The sequence below is a fragment of the Zootermopsis nevadensis genome, unplaced genomic scaffold (assembly GCF_977971745.1).
Source record: "Zootermopsis nevadensis isolate Lab colony 2312 unplaced genomic scaffold, Znev_1.0 Znev_ptg000031l, whole genome shotgun sequence".
In the NCBI taxonomy this organism is placed as follows: Eukaryota; Metazoa; Arthropoda; class Insecta; order Blattodea; family Termopsidae; genus Zootermopsis; species Zootermopsis nevadensis.
This window is the reverse complement of record NW_028259163.1, coordinates 445,101-469,626: the sequence shown is the minus strand read 5'-3', so window position 1 is coordinate 469,626 and position 24,526 is coordinate 445,101. Positions and strand designations below refer to the sequence as shown.

The 24,526-nt window shown below is 35.1% G+C and overlaps 2 protein-coding genes and 1 long non-coding RNA gene across 22 annotated transcripts in view; 1 reads left to right on the top strand and 2 right to left on the bottom strand.

The window, feature by feature from the left end:
* Positions 1-894: 894 nt before the first annotated feature.
* On the bottom strand, positions 895-4,490 carry LOC110828506 (uncharacterized). Of its 6 annotated transcripts, none has more exons than XM_022061400.2 (4): positions 4,431-4,490; positions 3,267-3,369; positions 2,512-2,704; positions 895-1,951 (listed from the first exon to the last, which is right to left on the bottom strand). In XM_022061400.2, the coding sequence occupies exons 1-4, from the start codon at positions 4,474-4,476 to the stop codon at positions 1,460-1,462; spliced, it is 834 nt and encodes a 277-aa protein (XP_021917092.2). In that variant the 5' UTR covers positions 4,477-4,490; the 3' UTR covers positions 895-1,459. The 6 variants fall into 6 exon arrangements, with proteins under 6 accessions (XP_021917092.2, XP_087215602.1, XP_087215601.1 ...); XM_087359476.1 differs by having other exon boundaries at positions 3,267-3,578; positions 4,431-4,482; XM_087359475.1 differs by lacking the exon at positions 4,431-4,490 and adding an exon at positions 4,400-4,421 and having other exon boundaries at positions 3,267-3,578.
* A 52-nt stretch (positions 4,491-4,542) lies between these two features.
* LOC147872014 (uncharacterized) overlaps positions 4,543-24,526 on the top strand; it is a 35,065-nt gene continuing 15,081 nt past the window's right edge. For 2 of the 4 annotated variants that reach the window (XR_015538057.1, XR_015538055.1), the window contains exon 1: positions 17,113-17,247. This is a non-coding gene — a long non-coding RNA (uncharacterized LOC147872014). Of the gene's footprint in view, positions 5,201-17,112; positions 17,248-24,526 lie in introns of those variants that run through there. The other 2 variants (XR_015538054.1, XR_015538056.1) reach the window with 2 other exon arrangements.
* Positions 7,718-24,526, bottom strand: part of Stacl (SH3 and cysteine-rich domain-containing protein) — a 146,720-nt gene continuing 129,911 nt past the window's right edge. For 9 of the 12 annotated variants that reach the window (XM_087359458.1, XM_087359451.1, XM_087359455.1 and 6 more), the window contains 5 exons: positions 22,064-22,219; positions 16,036-16,163; positions 15,002-15,084; positions 13,912-14,101; positions 7,718-13,427 (listed from right to left, as the gene is read on the bottom strand). In XM_087359458.1, coding sequence (XP_087215584.1) covers positions 13,326-13,427; positions 13,912-14,101; positions 15,002-15,084; positions 16,036-16,163; positions 22,064-22,219 — 659 coding nt within the window. In that variant the 3' untranslated portion in view covers positions 7,718-13,325. Of the gene's footprint in view, positions 13,428-13,911; positions 14,102-15,001; positions 15,085-16,035; positions 16,164-17,150; positions 17,396-22,063; positions 22,220-24,526 lie in introns of those variants that run through there. The other 3 variants (XM_087359457.1, XM_087359461.1, XM_087359462.1) reach the window with 2 other exon arrangements.

Here is a 24,526-nt window from a genome sequence, read left to right as displayed (position 1 = left end):
ACAGTCAAATTTAATACAAAACTCCAAATGCATCAGAGGTGAGCATTATGTTGGTTCAAAGTGAATTTAAAATTGATATAAAATTTCACCAAATGGAAATCTTTAATTTTGATCTAGTAGCTAAAGTGGATCACACGTTGGCAACAGTGATCGAAAACCAAAAAATTGAACGGCGTGAGACGTCACAGTTAACACAAAATGGGCGCGGATTTGAAATATTATAACTCGTACTTTTTTTATTGTGACACTTGCATTATCACACCGGGTACACATATCATAAATGAAAGAACATACAGTCTATTAGATGCTAGTGCGGGGAGAATACTATAAATAGGCCACATTCACGTTTCGTGACCAGACTACATGACAGAAGTGTATAAAAATGGCCAGAGGATGTGCTGCCAATTTTTGTAACAAGGGTCTGTCGCCAGCAAGTTAATTTTCGTTTCGGAATTGTTGTAGGTATGTATGAGTAAGATATAATGCTATGTGGATCTTTTGACATTTGTGAATTGCTTCTGTAATCTGATAATTTTTGTGCTGATAACAAAAAAACAATTGGACAATTAGTCCGAAATCACTTGAGAGCCCTGCAGCACAGTGTGAAAAATGGCTAAAAGATCTTTTGAGAATGTGGCATAATTTAGTATTGGGAACAATATTAACAAATCAAAATTGCATTCAGGATAGAATTAAGAGCATATTACAGGCTTTTCAGTTCTTCAAAGGAAATGGGAACATGTCTATGGTGGTCTTCTGGGTTGTGGTGCTGTATGTGGATACTCAACATTTTGGAGAACATACTGCCTCCATCTTCAGGCTGAAATGTAGGTACCACCTTTTAAGTCCACACTGCATCACATCCCAGAAGGCAAATGTAGACAGACAGACAAAATGGTTTAATTTTTGTACTTTGTACAATGTACACATTTAAGATTTACCATGACAAACATTTTCATTTTCCTGTTAATATAAAAGATTTCTCATTACAGTTAGGTCATAGGGTAGTAACATCAATCCAATGATGATAATCTAGAACATATTAGTTTACGTGGAACATTACTTGTGTCCTCCACAAGCAACTTAACCTTGATGTTAACAGTTCAAGGTTACATTATGTGTGTGTGTGAGTGGGAGGGAAGGCCCTTATCATCATCATCATCATCTGTCATAATGTGACAAACATGTTTACTTTTGAGAAAATCCACATTCTTTCCATTTTCCTGTATAAATTCATTAAATAAATGTAACTCATTTTTAAACAAAACGTATATTATTATCACAGAATGCAAACATAACTGACCTTTAGCCTGATATATACTGATGATGATGGTGATAAAGATGATTATACATTTTATATGTTGTAATTATTTTTCATATTTGTATGTTTTAACTGCGCAGACGATCATCTTCCTATTTTCTGCAAATTATACTCTGTCACTGTCTATGATACGATTTCTCATAACACATCAGTTAATTTATTTCTAGTCATCTGTGATCTGTTCACTTCACTGCGACCATCTATAATGTTTGCGGTAACATCGTTAGCTCCTTCTGTTCTAGGAGTTCGGTAGCTTTTTTGCAACTTGTGGTTATAAGTACTTGGTCCGTAATGTTGATGATAATATTTGTGTTTGTGAGGATCATAGAAACAACTATTTATCATGAAGTGACCACCAATTACGAATTCATCATGGTATGTTGAGCTGGCCTGATAATTAGCACTGTCTTTACCAGCACCATGGGGCCAAGCTTCACAGCGGTAGAGCCCGGCGATACCTGGCTGTAATGGATTCTGAAGAATGTGGAGTTCTGAGATGAATACACCATTCTCTCCTATTATTCTGACCGCATATAATGAAGCATTGGAAACTGTTGTACCATCAGCTATTAGGATTCCATCATCGGATGAATCGCGGTTAGGACATGGGTACCACAACCATGAGATATGCTGAAAAAAATAGCAATGGAAAGCAACTGTACATAATTTGTGGGATAAGCAATTGCACTTTAAGCAACAGCCAAGTTAGGTGGTTGCATACAGAAGAAGAATTTGGAGAGTGGCTAAAAGTACAATTATGAAAACAGAAAAGAAATTAGAAGGAAAGAATAAATGTGTGTTGGCATAGAAGGTTAAAACTGCAGCAGAGCATTCAACATTTGGTGTGCAGCTGCATGATGGCACGCCAAAGCCAACTTTTGGAAAGACGCTAAGAAGAGAAAAATGCCAGAGAATTTTCAAATAAACAGCACAGAACACTTAACTTTCTGTTAGTGACAAGAGAAAGTCACTGAGTCTCACTTTTACGTCTTCAGTGGAAAATGACTGCGTACACATTAGAATGAATGAACAGCAATTCTAAATCCTGGTAATTCAATATCTGTGGAAATATAAATAATCAGCTGCACGTATCTTGGTTTGGGTCTCAGGAAACACAGTGAACTAGTAGGCAACGCTATGTCGTCCATCTCTGTCGACTCTAAAAAACTAACTCTGTAAATTTTATTCACCTCCAGTGGTTCCTGCACTTGGCACAGCAGAATCAAGAGATCAGGCCGCTGCATGCTCACAGCAACTGAGTAATGTGGCGGTGGCGATGATGTCGACGGTGCCCACGGACTTGTCGAGGACAGCTGGGGGCTCAGATGTTGTAAGTAATGATTTTGATATGCTACATTAATACTCTCTTTTTGCTGCTGATGCCTGAAAGTCAAAAATTTGTTTATGTACTGCCTTAAATGCTGACATTGTGTTTAAACTTTTATGACGTAGTGGCAACTACGTACACCATGCGTATTAATGTTCAGTAACTTCGCACGTCACCCACAGAGTTCATTTGGTTCTTATGAGGAATAGAGAAAATCTTCCCAAATGTTAAGAAAAGGCTGAACTTTGTACTTATGTTACGGCGCATTTCCTTGGAAGCATAAACTGAATTATTATTTTAAGAGACATGTTCGCAACCGGCTGCACTCTACAGCGCATCCTGATTTCAAAAACAGATGTACATCTTTGACACAGTTACAAGTCTACATCATACGGAGAAGGCAATATGATTATTTTTGTATAGGTTGGTAGAATGGATTTGTGACAATGGTTTATTGTTGACACAATGTTAAATGCAAAATGGCGTGTCTAAGGAAAAGAATGTAAATATCTATTTATCTACAGCGCAGGAATTTCTGAACACTCTTTACGATAAGAGAATTGTGAAATCACCGTCTCCTTAAGCTACTTCGTGTTGCAAAAACTCTTCTCTACTTACTGCGGTTTCTCTTGAACTGCTGTCGTATTGGGGGTTCCATCAAACCAAGCGAAACTTGGTACAAAGCCCTTCTGTGCTGTAGCCACAGGGACAAGTGCATTACCTCCATGTAAAAAGGCACACATCCACAGAAAAAACATAAATAAATGCGTGAAACTCCATCTTGAAGTTACACTGACTTGTACCATGCTTGCCATTATCATTATGCCATATTGAAGACTGTCTGTGTAGTTTCTCAGCGGTTGTCAGTTTATTATGAACAAGTCATTGTAGAGAACTATTCTGTATTTCCTAGTTAGTATTCAGTATCACCTTGAAACAGGTCCTCATAATATTCAATCCCATGCAGTCAGTAACGAGTGCAACAAAACGAACGGAGAAAGAAGACTTTAGATTCTGCACCCGGTTGCAGTGTCAAGATCAGAAATACTTTCAAATGAGAGTACGCCCAGCTTTATATTCATGCACACGTGAGCTTTCAAACCTTCACTTTTGCACTTATCAAAGTCTGATGTGCATAAGTGACTTAAGTGCTTAATTTTGAAGTCAGTCCAATGATAAATGGGATATTGCATTGTTTCTGTAGTTTCATGGACAGTTTTTGTATGTTTCGTGGTGGCAATGACAGACATTAGGATTTGGAAAAAGGATTTTTTTTGTATAAATAGGTGTAACTAGGATGTCTAGGGAGAGGGTTTCAAATGTAACGCTTCATAAAAGATAAATCTTTAAAACACAAAAGAGATTCATTTTAGAAAAAAATAGCAAACAAAACTTAAAAATATGACTAACTTCTGGAGTGTTACGCCACGTAGTCTGACAGAAGTTTACCAACGTTGCAGAGGTCATAGTCAGGTATGATGGATGATGATGAAGGCAGAATGTACCTTTGAAATGCTGGTAAAGTTCTATCAGACTACGTGGCATAACATTCTAGAAAACGACTTTATACTTGCTACCACCAAAACCTAGGATCTCAACCACAATCTATCCGATGTACATATAAAATTATACTCGTCATTTAATGTAGTAGTTCTTAAAACGAATGTTGAAATCAGTTAAAATGTAGCTGCAGGAATTTTATAAAAAACCTCACTGTAACACAAACAAAAATGTCTTCGGGAGATTTTTACCAGAGTGACGTGGTATTGGTGATAAGCATACCTTCGTTTTGCTGATTACCCTTGAGCCGCTTTCGCGTGCAAAGCATAGCAATGATAAACACTGAAACCACTGCCCGCATAAACATAACAAGGAAATCAGAGAAAGGAAGGCATGACCATGATACAGGTCGATCGAAAATTCGAGCAACTGAGTGCACTTTCTTTGTACCGGAAATGTTTTATTATACGAAACACAGTAATGTCGTTTTATCCGGCACAGGATAATCAGGAAATGCAATTACATTTTCAGTCTAGCATGCGAAGTAAGAAAGACGCTATCCGCCTGTAGATACCAACCCGCCACGCAAATGGCCATGGTTAAAATATAATTTATTCACATTCCGTAGATCCTTCACAGGACTAAGCCAAGGATGTAGAACGTGTCATGGCACAAAACACAATAATTGTTTCTAATACAAATATAAATTACATAATTATGGCAGTAATTTACAGTCAACTACAGTATTACAGCAAAAAAAAATTTGGTTGAGGTAAAATTCTTCTATGGAGTAGAAGGAGCGATACAGGAGATACTCTTTTAGTGTTGGCCTAAACTTCTATACATCGTGATTCACACTTTTTATAGAGGAGGGAAGATTGTTGAATAACTTAATTACAGTGCAGTAAACTCCTTTTTATATTTACCGAGTTCAGTGTTTGGCACGTGAAGGTTATGTCAGTATCTTGTACTGATATATTATGGATATCTCAGTTAAAGTCGAAAGGGTGCAAGAAACATTTTCCCGAAAGGAAGTCATTACAACGATACAGGTATTTTAAGGCGTCTTATGGAATTTACAACATTTATCTGTGTAGTCGAGCTCAATGACTTTTTAAAGTGAAAGTTAATTCTCAACTTTGCATCATGTTTCAATTGTAATATTTCCTGGATTGACAGTGCCCTTCTGTGTAGAGGCCCCCATGTGAATTTACCAGTTTCCGAGTCGTGTAATTTTGTATAATGGCACATTTATTTATGGGCGAAGGAGTTACGAATGCCCCGATCTGGCTAGAAGGGTCACGCTAAATAAACAACAGCATTTACTTTGAAAGTGAGGATATATTGGAATTTATCTGAATATCTTACACCAGTTATGAAACTAATGTATCCATAGGTTTTAGCATTTTATTAATTTTTCAAAAAATTCTTAAAGAATTATTTTTTCACTAGAATATGTTTTTCACCCTTCCTAACCTGCAGTTTGAAAAACACTGATCTTGATTTCACATCATGTTTACGAAAAGTTACCACTCTTGAAGTAGAGCAAACACATAAATGGCATTGGCGCCATTGATAAACATAAACAACAACATATTTTAACATTTCCATAGCTTTCGTGTCAGTTCAGAATCTTAAAAATTGGTAACATATTTTGTTTTTTGGTTTGTATTTATTTATAACCTTCTGCAATGGACAACAACAACAATATTTTTATTACAAATTTGTGCAACAAGCATTGTAAATCCAAGTGTATGATACAAAATTGAATTATCTTTCAAACTAGACATTAAATTACCCAGACACGGTATACAGTACCCAGCATTTGACCTTCATAAAATGTCAATATAAATCCAGCCAATTCCTAAAGGAACCGCTTATGACCACAATACGACGATGGTTAAAATCTGACCCATAATTCCAATGATCTAGCTCAGCATCTGTTTCGCACTGTAATTCCAAGGGATGGAACAACCGTATACATGAAAGGGTAGAGTACGTCAAGAAGACTGCATGATGAAAAGTGACTGAGGTGCCTTATTGACAATGCTGTGATAAAAATTCTGGGTAATATCTGAACCACCTACATATAATTACCATTTCAAGAGGTCATTCCAGAAGTAATATTTTGCATATTCCAAATAATAGAATCTGGATGAGTTCTTCCTTTACTCGACGTTCTGGTATGTCAGATCTGGAGACTGGTATTTCATTAATGCTTTTGGGAAAGGATGGCAGAAATGCTGTTCTTCTCAGTCCTGCTTGTGATTTGAGAATTACGCCTCTAAGATGAAATTTAAATACTTTGGATTTATGTTTTTCTTAAATGTGGAGAAGCAGACACTAGTCCCTTTAACACAGTTCACCTTAAATATTCTTATATTGATACTAACGCACTGGTGGGGGGTAGGGGGCCATACAGGGCTTTGTATCCTCACAGACTTCGGGGGGGGGGGGGGGGCTTTTTACAAGTTCACCCTTACTATCCAGAATTCTTCAATTTTGAATACTCGTGTTACCAAACTTTTTTTGTGATGTCGTGGCCTGTGTATTCCAAGCCATTTAGGAATGTCTGATATTTTAATTAAACTGAACACCAGCTCCATGCATCCAGACTCGTTAGTCCTTGCGGTATTAATTCGCAGCATTCATAACCTTTATAGCATGTTGAATTATTTTCGATGAAGAAAAGTTATGTCCGCATCAATGCCCTGGATAGGGAGGTTAATCCATGAGCAGTTAAGTCCACACTATAAGCACCATGCTTTAACATTTGCATTTATCACAGCTGACGTATGAAACAAAAGAGGTTCATGATGACGTCTGAGGTTTCTATAATGGTGAAAATGTGAATCATGGTCTTCTGGGCCGTGACACCACGTTGTCTTGTCAAGGGCTATCAAAATTTCAGAGAGATGTACAGCTTCCATTCTCATCTATCCTAAAGATGGAAGTAACGCATCCTTCCAAAATTATGGTAATCACTTTTAAGAGTACATTGCGTCGCGATCCAGAAAAACCATGATCCACAAGTTTCGTGTCAAATTGAAACATTCCGAACTGGAATATCAGAAATTGTGGCTAACTTTCATCAACCCTTATATCAACAATTAATATATTTATTTGGGAAATTAATATGTACAATTAATTTAAATGCTTTAATATTGCACACTAAGTTCTCAGATAATGACAGTATGCAAAGAATTTCCTCACATTCAGTTCAAACAAAAGCCTTCCTTTCTTATGCATACTGTTCCACGGAAGCTAATAAACGTTCATGAAGGAAATATATAGCAGTCACTATGAAACAAACAGAACAATCATAAAAGACCAAACACAAAATGAAAATATGCTCTTACAATTAAAGTAACCTTTTGCCTATGAAATGTTTACCCACTGAGGTCTATACTGAGAGCTTTAAGCCCATATGTACCTGTAATCTTCTTTAATGACCCGAATAATTCCACGCTAATCATAAAGTTGGCATAAATGTAAATGAACAAAACAGGCCAGTGTTCAAAGCACTGTTTCATATTATAAGTATTGCACAACTTCCCACACACTGAATAAACATTACAATAGGAAGAGAATTTATTTTTACGTAACAGAATTATGATTTTAACAAAGTCAGTTCGATCATTGTTCTTATTTATTTATGTTTGGTGTACACTGCATGCATGTTGAGCTAAAACTGAACATAACACTTAATATGTGACATATTTATATATATTAACTTTATAGCAAGGGATATAAATATAAATATTAGTGCCCAGAACATAAGTAGGAGCTCTTCAAATTATTATATTTTAATTTTGACAATTATACTTAAATAGCATGTTTTATGTATTGTACAAGAAATACATACTTTTTTATATTTCTCTGTTTCTCATGTATATATTTAGTGAGTTTCATAACCCCACTTTGGCCCATCTCATATTAATTGAATTCAGATATTAAAAATCCGATGGGGACAAAGCAATCGAAAGTTCCAAAGAATAATTTCACACCTTAAACACTTATCAGTTACAACAAAACTGCCCAAAAGTGATAAACAGTTAATACTTTGTCTATGAAAAGTGATAGAAACTCAGTTTATTATTGCGCCATGAAGTTGTATAAATAAATATGCCAGAAAACATTTTCTTATAGGTTAAAGTAACCTGAGTTTACAGTGCCTTTCGCTTGGCAATATTTATGCACCTCTTTAATTTTTGTAGCATGAAGTAATAATTGATGACACATGTTCAATCTTCCTTAACACCTGTAGTCAGAATATTCTTTACCATTTATTCACTTATTTATAAGAGCTACTCATAAAAGGAATGGTGCAGAAAGCAGCACAGCTTGAGTGTTTACTGTGTGGAAAACATAACCTTACTTTAAATTAATATGACTGAAATATATTTGTGTAAATTAAGCGCTTGAACAAATGGCCTGGTGATCATATTTGAGAGCCATTTCATAAATTAATGAGCTGTGAGAAGATTACATCTCATTATTAACACATCTGCGGATTTATACATATTATGTCACTCGTTCAGAACGCAAGTACACCCAAGATGAAATATCTTTATCTGCCTTCTCTCTGTTTCTGTCAATAAGATATCACAAAGTTTTAATGCTTTTGATTACTGTATGAACTTCTTTATTAATATATTGTAAAAGGCATAGATGCAAGCCAATTATGAAGACAGGAACCATTTAACACCACAACAGTTGCAAAATTTTTGTATGTTTAAAATTTTAAGAATTTTAAAAGTATCAATATTAAAGAAAGCAGCCATTATGTATCACAGTCCAGCATTATAATAGAAAGTAATTTATTAAAAATATAAAGACATTTCAGACATGTATGCAAAAATGTGAACTTGAAGGAAATATTGTTTTAACAGGGATAAAATGTATTTACCTGTACACTCACGCCAACCGCAAGACCAAGAGGATTTAACGTTTATCACGCAAGAGCTGGGGCAAACCCCCTGTACAATGGTGCTGCTGGTCAGACTTTAATTCCAGGGTTGCATACCTTAAAAGTACACTGCTCTGAGCCATAGACAGCTGGACGATGTGTGAGCTGTAATGCACACCTCATAAATGTTAATACATTTCAAATGAATTTAAAACAGAGCGACATTAATAAAGTGTAACAGATTAAGACTTTTTTAATATTATACACAACTTGATTGTCTTGTGAGCTCTTGAATATGGTATACAGACCATTAATGCACACTTGTCTGTTCTAAATTCCGAACATTCTGAATCCTTTTGCCTATTTATTCTGTTGAATTGGCTGGCTGTAGCAGCTCCACTGCGTAAACTTTCGAGATGTAAATTTTATGAGAAACTCAGAATGCTTTACAAATACATTAGATGTAACCTAACCTCAAATTGAAGTTAGTTTAATATCTTCCATACATGCATTACAAACACATTATATTAAATTTCTCTTTTCTAGATAAAGCTACTAATACAGATTACAGAATTGTCACAGTAGGCTGCAGAGTGCACAACAAAAGCTAAACACAGATGTGCATTGCGTTATGCATATTTGGTGCCATGTGCTTTTATTTAAATTCATATAAATCCAATGAAAGGTGTGTAGAAAATTACATTACCCCCACCATGCTTTAGAGAAAAATTTGTGAATTAAGAATACAACAATACAATGAATATTTCCATACTCTAATGTTTGTTTAGTGTTAATGTTACAACCCTGTATTTTCACATATGTTCAAGCAGCAGGGTAGGAGGTTGTGCACTAATTCATCTCTCTTAAGATGGAGACCAGCGACAAGTTCTTGTGCACTCGGTGAATGAATCTTCAGGTTCCAGAAATCATAATTTATTGAAGAATTGAATTACTACTAGCTTCTCAAGGAGGACTCTGCGCAATTGGCGAAAACGATGTTGCACAATTTTACAAATTAAATTTTGATCATTTGGATAATAGACAACTATTTACGTTGAATATCTGCAAGGAACCTTCAATAAGTAACATTTTCATTCTAAACTTTCTGAAACTGTGAAAATGTGACATTCATCAAAACAGAACCACATTAAGACACGCTGTAGCCCATTATACATCAAGAAATTACTTTATCGTTGCGACTGTAATGGGAATTTAATTTATGGATACAAATCCTTTAGCCAAATTTTGGCATCAAAAATAGGTCCATGTTGTGCTTAGTTTATAAATTTTAATTTGGCATTTATGAAGTTACGGTATTCATGTTTCTGGAAAATATTTCCATTAAGGATATCAAAATTGAATTATGAAAATTTGTCAGAAGGTTGTTGAGTAAATACTGATAATAAAAATAAATTTTATACAATGCTATTACACCAGTCTGATGCATCTGAACTATATATACGAGCTGTATGGTGGAAATTGGTTCAGTAGCATGGTACTTAGAATCTGTCTCACAGCAGGTTTGATAAAAACAGTCAACAGATTTTGATTTATTTTCATTTTGATGTAAGAAAGCAAAATTCAAAGGACCATACTGAAGTATGCAAGATGAAGTTATTAAAAGATGTTTGAAAATATAAATTTATAACTGTTACCTTAAGGTACGGATGTTCGCAATATGCAAATTATTTTATTCTCCGCGTTGAATATTTTCGTACATCAATATAGACCAATGTAGCTGCTCTCTTAACACTGCAACAGCTAGAATTTCATATACATAATAGATAATTAAACAATGCAGACCAGCTGCAGAGATTACGTGGCAACCAAACAAGATAAAAGCTAATTCTTATGCCACTTTAAAAATATATTTTGTGAATTTAACAGTTCAGAAACAAGTCACAGGTATTATAAAAAACCTGCAGAGCATAAAATATATCAATTGCTTTAACTTTAGAATACATTCTTAATGTTGCACACGCTTATTCAGTTGAATTATCTGAACAGGTTTTTATTTTATTATTCTCTTAGTACAACTCTGGATAACAACAGTAGTGGTTCAGGCATACAAAAATGTAAGAACGCTCGTCTACCAAAAGAATATTTAGACAGAATTAATTTAGAAGTGATGATCATATTTTTTCTGGTCAGTTCAGAATGACTAAACATTCATCATGCCACAAAATGTATGTGTTTTCTTTAAATAAAAAAAAATATCTTCTTTTTTTAAAAATCGTAACGGCAGAAGAAACAGAAAACAGTTCTTGTAAATATGGCGGATGAAGAAATGGGGTTTTCTACGTTTAATTATTTCAGTTTCTAGTACCAATAAAATGGCAATACAAATTATCACACTGAATTATGTACTGATAAGTAAGCAAATTTATAGATAATTGGTTATCTAATTCTTTCTGTCATTTTCTGCTACCATCAATCAGCAATAAACAAATGGAATGCATACAACTTCGTAATGAGAACTGGTTCAGACCAATCGTTGTTAACATTTTATCTAAGCTTTATGTCTATAGCTGACACACAGAACACTAAAATTTATTCTCACTATAAAATATAGCAATTTTTTTTTCCCATAATGCTTACAGATCTAAATTAAATAATTTCTTTAGCACATTCTTGCATTTATGGAATATAATTACTGAAGCAAATTTAAGCAATGAGTAAGCGCTAATAAGTTAAATCATCTTTATCCACTGGTGGTTACAATGAAACATAAACAATTACTGAATCCCACAACTTGACGATTCCTTCGGTGGCTGTTGACAAGTGAAAGTGACTTTGTCTTCATCACTTCCAGCATTACTCTGGTCCTGCTGGTCCATCAATAACTCATTAGATTCATGTACAAATGGTACAGGGTACACGACTAACAATACGGACGGTTTTTCTGGCAACGAATTTACGACAGACAGCGACGACGACGACGATGATGATGGAGTTGTAGTGTTTGATGAATGAGTGGATGGCATAATGGTAGTACTTACATTATGATTTGGACTGGATGTATTCGTGTAACTGGGGTGATTTATACTAATCTGTTTACTGTTTTGTCCTGCACACAGCACTCCACTAGGATAAGCATGTTTTTGCACACTTATTAAATTGCTACTGTTAAAGCCAGACTTTATCTCCGCGGGATTTTCGAGCAGTGACCTCGACTGATGTGAAAAATTTCTGTTTGTACAAATGTTGTTATTTTCTCTGTCACCATCAGAACTTGAAGCACAGGGTAAAGGCGCTGACATGGGGATGTTTATATTAGTAGCATGTGATGTAAAATTTGAGTTGTTATTCAATTTATCAGATTGTTTCTTCACAAGATGCACATTTTCATTTGTGGAGTACTTCAGTCTTTGATAAGGGTTACTTAAGGGATGAATTTTAGGCGAGGAAATGAGTTTGGATGAATGAGACCTTTTATCCATTGGTAGCATGGTTCTTAAAGAATGATTGATATTATATCTTGGTGTTGGTAAAACAATTGACAGAGGACGTGCTTGCGAATGTGTTCCTTTTGTATCGTTCAAAGCACCGTGTCTATTTTCATTAATTTTAGACGTATGAAATGGTAGTTTGATGGACAAAGGACGCGCAGAGGATGAAGGGACTGGTAACATCCTTCCGCAGTTTCTCTTGATCCCTGAAATGTTGCTGATGTTGCTAGAATTGTCATCTTTCTTTGACACCGCAAGAGTTGCAGTATTATTGTTTATTGAATTATCTCTAGACGAATCACCAATTTCATCAGGAAGTCCCTTGTAAGAATATCTACGGCCATAAACTTTCTCTGTAGAAATCCTGTTGTACAAATGGAAATCCCTTGATTTTACGCACTGTATTAAACTTTTCTTTTCTGACACTCTTGTACTGCATGAAATAGACTCCACATTTGTAGCTAAACTATACTCTTTTTGTAAAGAAATCTTGTTGTAGAACTCACCACAGTCCATGAGATTACTGGCCGAGTTCTCATTTTGTGGTGTATTTGTTTTGTAAGATTGAGCACCATTATGTATACCATTCTTGATGTCTGGCAGAGTTTCATCATAGGAATGATGTGTTGTTGGTTGAACATAAGTGTTAATCACTTGTGTATTTTTAACAGTATTGTTGTTTATGTTGTTGGAATGAATGTTGTTACCGCATGGTATGAAACCCTGAAGTAGCACACTTGTGGAAGGAACCTGAGGCAGATTGCGTCTACGGTTACCGTAACGGAAAATAGTAGCCGCGGTTGCTGTCAAGGTTTTATGTCACACTTCTTGCAAGAACTTCAGAGGGCATACTCCCTGCCGATTGTCTCCGCTGCGTATCATCACCATGCCATCCAACTCCTCTCCCACTTGTATCACAATCTGAAATAACACGATTTATTAATTTTGCACGTCTTGAACTGCAGCTGAGCTTCAGTGGGGTTACCATCATTCATTTCTTAATATTACATTTGGAACAATAAGGATGTATGATTTCTGTGAATGGACTTTGTTTACTTTGCCAATCACTGAAGACTCTGAAACTGCTCATACAAGATAGAAATCAAGGAGTTGCGAAATATGATAGATATCTTGGGCTGATGATATTTACATAAAAAATTAACCTGCTTTAATTTGATTTATCTCAAAATAATAATCATTACAGTTGCATAAACAACTTTTGTAGAGTGCAATTAAATATTTTTCATCAAAACATATACCAATAATTTAATTTGTATGTGTAAATTCAAAATGCAAAATATTTTTTTCTTCTAAGTGATACAATCAGAAAAAATTAATCAGGGAAGGGGGTTAGAGAAACAAGACAAACTGACTAACTAACTAACTGGCCGACTTACTGACTGACCTGATCTCTCAATAGCATTAGGCCATTGTCACCATCGGAGACCTGCAAGTTGTGTGTCACTTGAAGTGGTTTCTCTCCAGGTTGCAGCTTGATCACGTATTTGGATGGGAAATAGCCAATACGTCCCAAACATTTTCCCTTCCACCAATCTTGATCAGATGTGTCGATAACTGTTACTTTGTAACCGGCTCTGGAACGTAACACATTTGAATTGCTTTGTAACTGAGGGTCTGGTGATATGGAAACTTACAAGCACTGAAAATTTACAGAGATAAAAATTCATGAAAAACTAAAATAATAGTATATATTTCCTTTTAAATGACAGGATACTGAACTATAAGGCACAGAAATGAAAGCGGCAACCATATATATTTGTTGCTTGGTAAGAAGGACTTATGTCAACAATAATTTGTACTGACCTAAGTCATTACTAAATATTCAAACATTCAAAAGAGAATCATTAAAATTTTGGTAGGCACTAAAAGGAGAACCTCATGCAGGGAATTGTTTACGAAGTTTAATATTCTTTCCACTAGTCAGTGAATTCTTGCTCATTGTATTCATTTGTTGTATACAGCGTAGAAAAATGTCAAACAAACTCAGATATTCACAAGATACTGACATAACCTTCACGTGCCAAACACTGAACTCGGTAAATATAAAAAGGAGTTTACTGCACTGTAATTAAGTTATTCAACAATCTTCCCTCCTCTATAAAAAGTGTGAATCACGATGTATAGAAGTTTAGGCCAACACTAAAAGAGTATCTCCTGTATCGCTCCTTCTACTCCATAGAAGAATTTTACCTCAACCAAAATTTTTTTTTGCTGTAATACTGTAGTTGACTGTAAATTACTGCCATAATTATGTAATTTATATTTGTATTAGAAACAATTATTGTGTTTTGTGCCATGACACGTTCTACATCCTCGGCTTAGTCCTGTGAAGGATCTACGGAATGTGAATAAATTATATTTTATTATTTAGTATAAATATTTAAGCAGCATGGAAGGTTATAAGACTTAAGTCATCACTGAGTGCAAAAGCTTAAGGGTCTATTTGAATGAATAACACAAAAATATGTACTTACTTTAGATCTAATTCATCCGGATGCCTAGATTTGAAGTTATATAACACTACATATAAATTGGTTGGTAACAAACGGTGAGGTTTCTGAAAAAGAAATAACAATCAACTAGGTGTTGCGTGTAACGTGTACTTAGGGTCTAGGAACATATATAATGGAGACTCTATGTCAGTTGTTAATTTAAGCTTTACAATGATGATTTGGAGCCCACGTCCTCTGCATAGAAATAACAATTTTGAAGTACAGGAACGTGCAAATTGTGGCGAATAATATTTTAAACAGGATATTCAGGAAAATTAAGGTCTCCTCTGTCTGATGATATTTTGCAGAGACTAATAAATGGTTTTTATGGTAAATGCAGCATGCCTGTACTTTATAATGTTACATAATATGGCATTTTGAAGTCGAGATAAGAATGTCGTCGACACAAAAACTTCCTTTCCACAATATTAATAACAATTATGTGATTAATATGAAATAGAGTAACAATCAATAACCTAGTGATGAACCATTTAATAATAAAATAAATGACTCTGGAACAAATTTTGAGGAATATTTACAATCTCTGATGAATTTTATTCATTGACAAAGACTGAGGTTTGAATGAACATTAATACAAATTTAGACAAAAAACAATTAATTTTTCGTTGCAATAACCATTATCAATTAATGAACAAATACAATTCATGTGATTAGAGAGAACAGGATGAGATTGTTGGACATGTAGCATGCATGGGAGAAAGAATATACTTGAAATGAAGAGACGTCTAAAAATATGGGAGAATATTTAAATTAATCTTGCAAAAATAAGGTGTGAGAGTGTGGACTGAGTTTAATTGGCTCAGGATAGAGTCTACTGGCAGGATCTTGTGAACACTGTAATGAACATTCAGGTTCCATAGAGAGGGGGGATTTTCTGATCACCTGACTGCACAGAGTCAGTTACCTACTGAGTCTTTTTTGTAAAACATGGATTTAAGAGACAGGTTCAAGTAAGCGCTGGGAACTTCGCAAAAGATTTGCCGCTGCGCACTTACCGGTGAGGGGCAGGGTGAGGTACTAGCAGATGAAAGCGACTTCTCGTTTTCATCGGGTAATTCCACGGAGCTCATCCGCATGTTTCTCGCTGAGAGAAGTCGCCGATTATGTACGGGGCTTGATGGCGCTGTAATTACACTTAAATTGTCTCAAATATCCAAACGAGTCTTCGCTTCCAGAAATCATGTTCTTACACTTGACTGTGAATGACAATGATGGAATGTGTATGTTATGATACCAGTTTCTTTCTGTAAGCCAAGTCAACTTTTTAACTTAAATTTATCATGAAATGTTCCATCCATCATTAAGCACTTCTGTCTCATTACACATTTATTTCAAAGACAGTGTTGTTGAAGGCAAATGTATTAGATATTTGCGTGTAACTTATTCTAATCTATTGCACAAATATCACGGGTCTCTCTGTAATTAAGTAATTTTTAATTACAGTTTCAGCTATTGTCTTGAAACACAGACCCATCTTCTATGTAAATATTTACTTTTCAGAACTGAACTCTGCGTCATACTTACAAGACAGTTTGCACGGATCGCAAGGAATTTCACTGATATGTAGGCAAAAACCATCTATTCAAAATATCATTTCACCGTATAAATCTTAACAAAAAATAAAATATATCGATGCATAATTTTTTTTAAAAAAAGAATTGGAATCATTAGTTGGGTTAGTAAATTTTTGGGGCCCCTCATATAGACCACAAAAATAAATGTTGCCAATTTCTCTCACCATCACAGCCAGAAAATCTTTAGAACACATACGAACCCCTGCTTCAAGAGTAATGAGTCGTATTAGTCAAAAGGATATGGCGGCTGGAACACGATATTGTCCAACGTCCTAAAGATGGAGCTTTGCACGTGCTCTGATCAATAACATTTCTCCGTTGTACGTACATTATTAACAGCGTGTGTTTGTTAACAAAGGAGTGAACACTGCCACAAAGGATGTTAATTGGCTAGTGAATACTTGCTTTGTCATCCCGTTGCATAAACTAAGCCAAGACAGAGAATCTACAGTAGAATTCATACGCCACCAAGTAAGATGACGTGGGCTAGTGACTATTCAGTCCTTGGATGTAGAACTCGTTGTTCTGTTTACGTCCTGACAGTTTAGAGCTAAATCAGCAAAAGAAGTGGCCTGATATGTGTTTCAAATGAAGCGAGGAATTATAGAGAAACCCGTGATAAATGACATTGAGGTAAAATACTTTAAATTCAAATAAACGTCTACTTTGTGTGAGTGAAAGCGAAAAGCTTCTAAGATCATTACTTACGTGACACGTAACAGGACCAATGCAGTGTGGAACTACGTGATACTTTGCGTACTCAAACATAACAAAACAGACACTGGAAGAAACATGTAAAGCTTTTTATATACAGCATCACTTAGGATTAAACTTCAAAAATACTTTAATTTTTCAAATACTACTGTAATGCTAACAATAAATGAATACGTACACAAATATTACAAATAAAAAATACATTAAAGGCATGCGTACATTTATAAAGTAATGCTAATAAAAATGTAAGCCTCTTTTTTTTTTGCAGAATAAGACTGAGATTACAATAATCACAGCAGAACCACAAAATCGTGATTTATCTCAAATTTGTAACCATTAATTTAACAATATTAGGTTAGACAGCATTCAATGTTTGAAGTAACTTAGGTCCAATTAACGAGATACATTTACTTCCAAAATTCGTGTTGTGGTAGTCATTATATCCGCATTTATTTCTGATTTACTGAAATGTTATATATAGTATACGTCATTTGATTGGTTAGGTCACGTCAGAATTTATTCTTTAAACTGAGTTCCTGTTTAAACACGCATTTACAGGCAAAATTTTGAAGAAAGAAAATCCTCGATCTGACAATAGAACGCATATCTAATTGTGATCTCTACTACGTCTAGCAAAATGTGTCTTGTCGTTTCGCTGTAATGACCAATTTGACGTCGGACGTAATTTGAGTCAAAGGCGAATTAAGTACTAGCTATAAAAGCATTTTCATTAATCTATCGATAAGCGCCATGGAACGTCTGATGGGAGCATTTAAATAAATTTGCCGCTTAATTCAGACCGCGAATTCGTGCTCTTGCCTGATCGAAGTTCACTGAAGAGCCCCACTGAGTATTAAAAGTGATTTGTTTTGTAAGCTCAGCCTTCATATGTAAAAGAAATGCAAGTAAGTTAAATTAAGGCGTGAATATTAGAATAAAACTAATTTGTACGATCTTCGAAAATTGGGGATATTTTCACTGTGAAATATTAAATGCGTGTATGTGACCAAGAAGTAATTGATTTTAACTATACATAAAAATATCGCTTGCAAGTTGTTTCAATTTACTGCAGTTACAGATTTCAGTTTATAATTCATAAATTTTAACTGCTGGTTTAAATAAACGAAATCACCATTACGTTATGCACTTTTCTGAGTTGTGTTGCAAGGAAATCGGAATTCGGATAAAAATACTTTAAAATACCCAATTCACAGTAATTTTAAACTATACTTAATGTGAAAAAAAATCATATAATTGATTTGTGTGTTTGAAGAAAATCCATCGGTTTTAATTTCCTTAGACATTTCATAACAAAATTTAATTTCAAAATTGGAAACTGAAAATGGTGGGAATTTCAACTGGAATATACACATCATCACAAAAATAAATACATAAATATAATTTTTTTTTCAAAATAATGACACCTACTGAATAATATTTATAACTCAGGAAATCTCTGTAATCAAATAAAATAAATTGTATACACCTAAATGAATTCCGAAAAGCTTTGTCGTAGCAATTTCTTTAACCCGACAAATGCGATATAGAAATTGTAATTATGAAGGTCTGAAACAAAAATATTTCTGTGGTCTATCAATACGCGCGTTAACTCCATTACACGAAATTTATTTTATCTCAAACTCAAGAAAACTTAAGACAGAATATCCGTCACCAGATGCTATCGAATAATGATTAAATTACTGAATTCTTATATTACTTCGGTTTAAGACGACGAAAAGTTTTGATTACAGCCTCAAAATTTAAAATTAATGTCCTGGTCTGAGAAATGTAAGAACTAAGCGTTTAGTGCAGGCATTTTGGATTATCGGGATAATTTTATGAGAGTTCTTGGAAGATATTCTGGAATCTGTTAAAGATCTTAAAAGTGGAATAAAATACCTACTGAAATATTACGAGATATGAGATACTCAGGGCTAAGAATATGGCGATTTTGTGAAAGAAATCAACATCGTAAATGCGTTAATAAAATATTACATTTTTAAAGGAACTAAGTTTCTAATGAGCAGGCTAAATAATTATTCTTCCGATTAAAACATAATTAATATTAATTAATGATTCGTACTTGACCAAGAACGACCGTTATGGATAAACAGAGTTCGTCGTCCAATTGGACCGGAACGGACGGACGAATTCGGTGGGCCTAGCACACACAGAGGATGAAACAGCACACAATCAGATTACGAAGGCGCGTACGCACTTAACAACAACAGGGAATTCGTTTTCAAAACCAACTTCAAACTGTTTCGAGAACCGACATATTTCCGAAATTATTAGAAACATCGACGAAGCGGTGTGCGGTCTAGACAGCCCCAAAAAATTAGGATTGTGCGTTCGAATCCCGCCCAAGGCACCGACCGAGTCGTTCGCCTGAGATAAGAGAGGTGTAATTATTAAAATTATACAAATAATTATCCGCATTCTGTCCGTACCAATTTGTACATTCTGTAATCGATTTTAAACCAGCTGATAGATTTCCACGAAACTTGTTCGTATGAACATCAAGATGACAGACCAGTGATAATATAAGGACCTAAAATTTTGCCTTAAAACATCTTAAAATAAATATACATTGAAATAACTTACGTTTTAAAAACAAATGAATGTAACACATCCTTTCGTCGAGTGCGCGTGTTTGAATATCAGTGGCGGAGAGTGACTTTTTGAAACGTGTTAGCCAAGTCCCCAGGCTTGGGGCCATAAAGGTTTTAGCAGTTGAAAACAAGAGTTTTTTATTCTGCGTTTTTAAAAGTGTTAACATGAATGCTCTGCTTACGACGTGTATCTGCGTGTGTGTGGGAGACTCAGGTGTTTCTTATAGAAATTCCAACCCTTTAGGATTATTTTGTGTTGTTATGGATGGAAAAGAACGCAGTGGATGCTTAAACACTTTGCTGGATGTTTATATACCGCGTCACGTGATAAACTACTTATCTGATTGATGCATTACGTCTCTCGACATCGCCTATGGTACGTGGTCCTATGATTGATTTATGAGGCCACCGTTCGGTTGAGTTGTAATCAAAATGTCTTGTTTAAGTGTTCTGATCTATTCAAATGTATGCAAATTATTGAAAAATATGAGATGGCAGCAAAATTGACGCATATTTCTACAGTTTTCGATGACGTAGACGCATGGGATTTGGAAGTTCGTGTTGGTATTTTATCAAAACGAAATCCCCCTTAGGATTTTAGAACTTAAGTGATAAATTCATCATCATCAGCGGCATTTTTAATGCTGTAAACAGAATAAAATGATTTACGCAGATCCACAGTAAAGCTTTGTTAATCACCTTCTTTCGCTGTGAAATATCTGCTGTATGAAGCAACATTTACATACTAAGACATTATAATGATAACGAAGAAACTATTTTTATATGAACTCACCATTAAAAAACAAAAGTAACAAATTCTAGCAACGGTCAGTTTGGAAATAGTGATGCTGAAACATAATACAAGCTAAAGACGACATAAATGAATAGTAAAGTAAAGAAACAGTCAACAGAGTAAGAGATTCAGCAAAAAGTTTGTAGGCCGCAGAAATGTAGCTGTGAGATGTTTAGAGCAAAATTTAATTAGCTAAAACATTTTTTAGAAAAGAATTCTTATTGTCAAATTTCAGCTAAATCGGAAATGAAAGATCATTCCCCCTATTTGCCGGTCTATTTTATGAATTTTGTGCAAATATAAGGGGAAAAAAACTTGTTTGTAAGCTTCTCTGTGAAAATACAGAATTCTTCTTATGAAACTGTGAAGAAAACGCGATCTACTACGCACTTTTACGCTTTTCGAAGTCTTAAAAAAAAAATGTAGTTTTCTCGAAACACAAAATGGAAATGTTTTAAGAAGGTTAGAAATAAACAGTTGATGGAGAAGATTAACACTTCTAAGAATTTTGCTTCCAAAAACGAGAAGTAAGCTTATTACAAGTTTCGCTGTGTTTGGTCTAAATATCTCGTATTACCAAAAAAAAAAAAGTTACAAACGCAAATGCGATGACGAGGCACACACACACACATGGGCTGAAACGCAATGCGTAAAAACAGAAGAAACATCAGATCGAGCGAAAATGTGCGCACGCGTAGCCAGAAGGAACCACCACATGGAAAGAAAACACATGAAAAAAAGACATTTTCAAAGCATCCGGGACCATCACTCAGGCAAACGGTCCCTTTCGTTTCGTCTGCCCTGAAGAAAATCACGCGCGTTCACTTATGAGCGTCGCCTAGTTTCTTGAAACCTCGCTGGAGGTCGTGCCATGTTTGTACTCTGTAACTCCCTTCACGAAAATATCACTAACGCAATATGAGATTTTAAGTTTCTACGGGCGTCAGAATGTTGATTGTGATTATGAAGGTTAAACGTACAGCACAATCGAAATTGTGTCTTTAAAACTTTAAAAAATTTTTTTAGTAATTTGGCTACCGTCTGAAATTCTTTTTCCGTCTTTTATGACTAGCCCGTGTGATGAATTTTCCAACTTGAACGTCTGAATGTGCGGTCGCTTGTTATAAACGGGTTTGCTAGTCTCAGTGACAAAACAGAATCCTTCGGGAACTCCAAAACGACAGCCATTAGAGTATTTGAGGGGTTTCTCCCTCGCGCCATCTTGTGAAAGACCTGGATCTGGGGATTACGATCGGATTGGCGAGAGTGATGGTCTCCACGGAACGCTCTGACGTTCGAACAACGAGCAATGAATTCTGAGAAGAGTTACACTGGATGCGAGATGAGGACTGGCTACTCTGGGGGTCGACGCAGGTTGACTGCGCTGCGTGTCGGCGTCTCTGAGCATGCTCCGTCGACTCCGGAGAATCTAGTGACAAACTTTTCATGCGAAGATTTAACTTCTGTTTCCTTGGGCTGTGTGGCGCTGCGGAAAAACATCATTCATAAAAGTACATAATTTATACACACACACATCGTTTGTAATTGTAAATCTACATCGTGGGCCTTTATCGATTTTCAGCAGGATTAGACTTTATCGCTCGCGAGCGATAGCAAGATATTCACAATTACCAACCTTTAATAATTATTATATCCATATAAAGATATTTTCAATGGAAATAAAAAGTATAATCAATTAAGAAAATATAAATACATTTACGCGTCTATTTTTTTCGAAAAAATTTAACTACTGATCTCGAAATACTTTACAAGTTCCTGCACTGAAGTTCTTTCTTTGAAAATATTTGAGATAACAACTCACATGGATACTAGATCACGTTCATAGTTCGAATGCAACTGTTAGTTTCCGTAGTTTATTTATTCATAACACAATTTCGTCACTGTAAAGATGAAAACACTTCCTTGTGCATATATTAAACCTAGGTGACGTAATCTTCATATCGTCAGGACACTTTCACAGTGAGCAATGAGCCAAAGTGTGAAGATCGATAATTTGTAAGGTCGAGTTTGTTGTTCTGTTCACAATAATCCCAGACTTCAGCAAATATTTTGAGCAAAATACGCAATACAATAAATTACAATTCCTCTACTAAATCTGAAATGAGAATAGCTCAAAATACAAATTCCATTCGTCTTTCGCTCAAAACATTTACACTTAGTAAACTAAAAAATGCTATCGATATTTGTTTTTCGATGTCTGCCTTCTGGGTCGTGTCGCCGCCGCGTGGAATCGTTAGTTGGTATCACTGTTTCGGGTTAATATACAGCCTCCATCTTCAGAGCGGAAAGCGTCACAACACAGAAAACTAACATCGACATCTTCACCGGCTTTCCTTACGGATAAATATATAAAAAACCGATAATTTTATAAAACTACGTATATCAGTATATTCTAAGTGAAGTGATTAAATATTTTGGATTTATATTTTAATTAAGGAGACTGGTTTCATGGCTGATGAATAGAAGCAGAGATGTCTCTGTTCCGTTATCTTTACGTAAGACATCTTGCATTACAAGCAGACAAGACATACTTCAAAGGGTGAATGACCAATCACAGTTCACAAGACCAAACACAACACATACATACGAAAACAGTAGGGGGGGGGGGGGGTTAGAGGCTTCTATGACAGAGGTGTTCTAAGTTTGATTACGCACTTGACATGCACAAACAGGCATCACGTGTGAGACGAGGAACACACACCTAGACATAATATGAAAATGTAGTAGATTAGGTCACGGGGACATACGAGCATAGTATGTAATCTCGAAACCAATCTACCAAAAACAATTTCGTACAATTTACACATCAATTATTTTCAAAATACACTGTGAACATGTTACGTGTAATCTACAGATAACAGGCATACACAAGGTTAAATTACAGGAACACTTTAGTAGTGTTAAGTATGAGCTATGCATACCGAAAATGTGGGATGAATTATTTGTAGACACAGAACAAGTACGACATCTTTGTGTTATTACGAAACACAAACAAACGTCTGATTTTGAGTTTTAATAAAATGAAAGTTTTTGCTGTCGTGAATAATAATTTCACAGGCCTGCGTAATGCCGGAACAGATGACCTAAAACGTAGCTTGGTTTCTGAATATGTTAAGTTGCAAACATTTTTAAGTTACCTTAAATTCGTGTCAGTTTTAAGATTAGAATTTCAGAGATTTAAACGATTTATGAAATTGGTCTAATTACAAAACGATAAAATGACGCAACGGAAAAAGACAAGTGAAATTTTACAAGTCACACATAAGTAAAACGTCGTAATAATAACTTAGACCACGAAATGGATGTCAGTATAAACAATTATTATGATCATTCAATATGACAAAATAATTTAAGAGTCTTTATGTAATAATTCATTTAGGGCTCGGGGGAAGTTAATCGAAATGAATTCCTGGCTTGTGACAAGAGGGGAATACGTTTAAATGTATTCATTGGTTAAGTTACCTATTTATGATTTATTTAAAGATGCTACAAGTAGTTCAGAATATACAGTATCGAACAAATGGTCAATATAATATCGAGTTCGAAATTATAATGTTTAAACACAAAGCCTCCATACGTCACACACCTTACTATATTTCTTCATACGAATGATAATATTAAAATGAATATCCTACCACATGACTTTATTAATAACGTGATGGATCGTTTAAGTTCGCGAGATGACAAAAAACAGAATATCCCTAATTATTATTTAATTTTCGATCTTAAGACGAATTAGAGTATTTTCCTACAAGACCCTTGAACGTGCAAG

What these genes read in the sequence shown, in the direction of transcription:
- LOC110828506 (XM_087359476.1), bottom strand. Translation starts at nt 3,469, where the DNA reads ATGATAATGGCAAGCATGGTACAAGTCAGTGTAACTTCAAGATGGAGT. An exon ending in GCAGTTCAAGAGAAACCGCA is followed by an intron (nt 2,705 to 3,266) that starts GTAAGTAGAGAA and finishes TTTGACTTTCAG; the next exon opens with GCATCAGCAGCAAAAAGAGA. An exon ending in AAGTGCAGGAACCACTGGAG is followed by an intron (nt 1,952 to 2,511) that starts GTGAATAAAATT and finishes TATTTTTTTCAG; the next exon opens with CATATCTCATGGTTGTGGTA.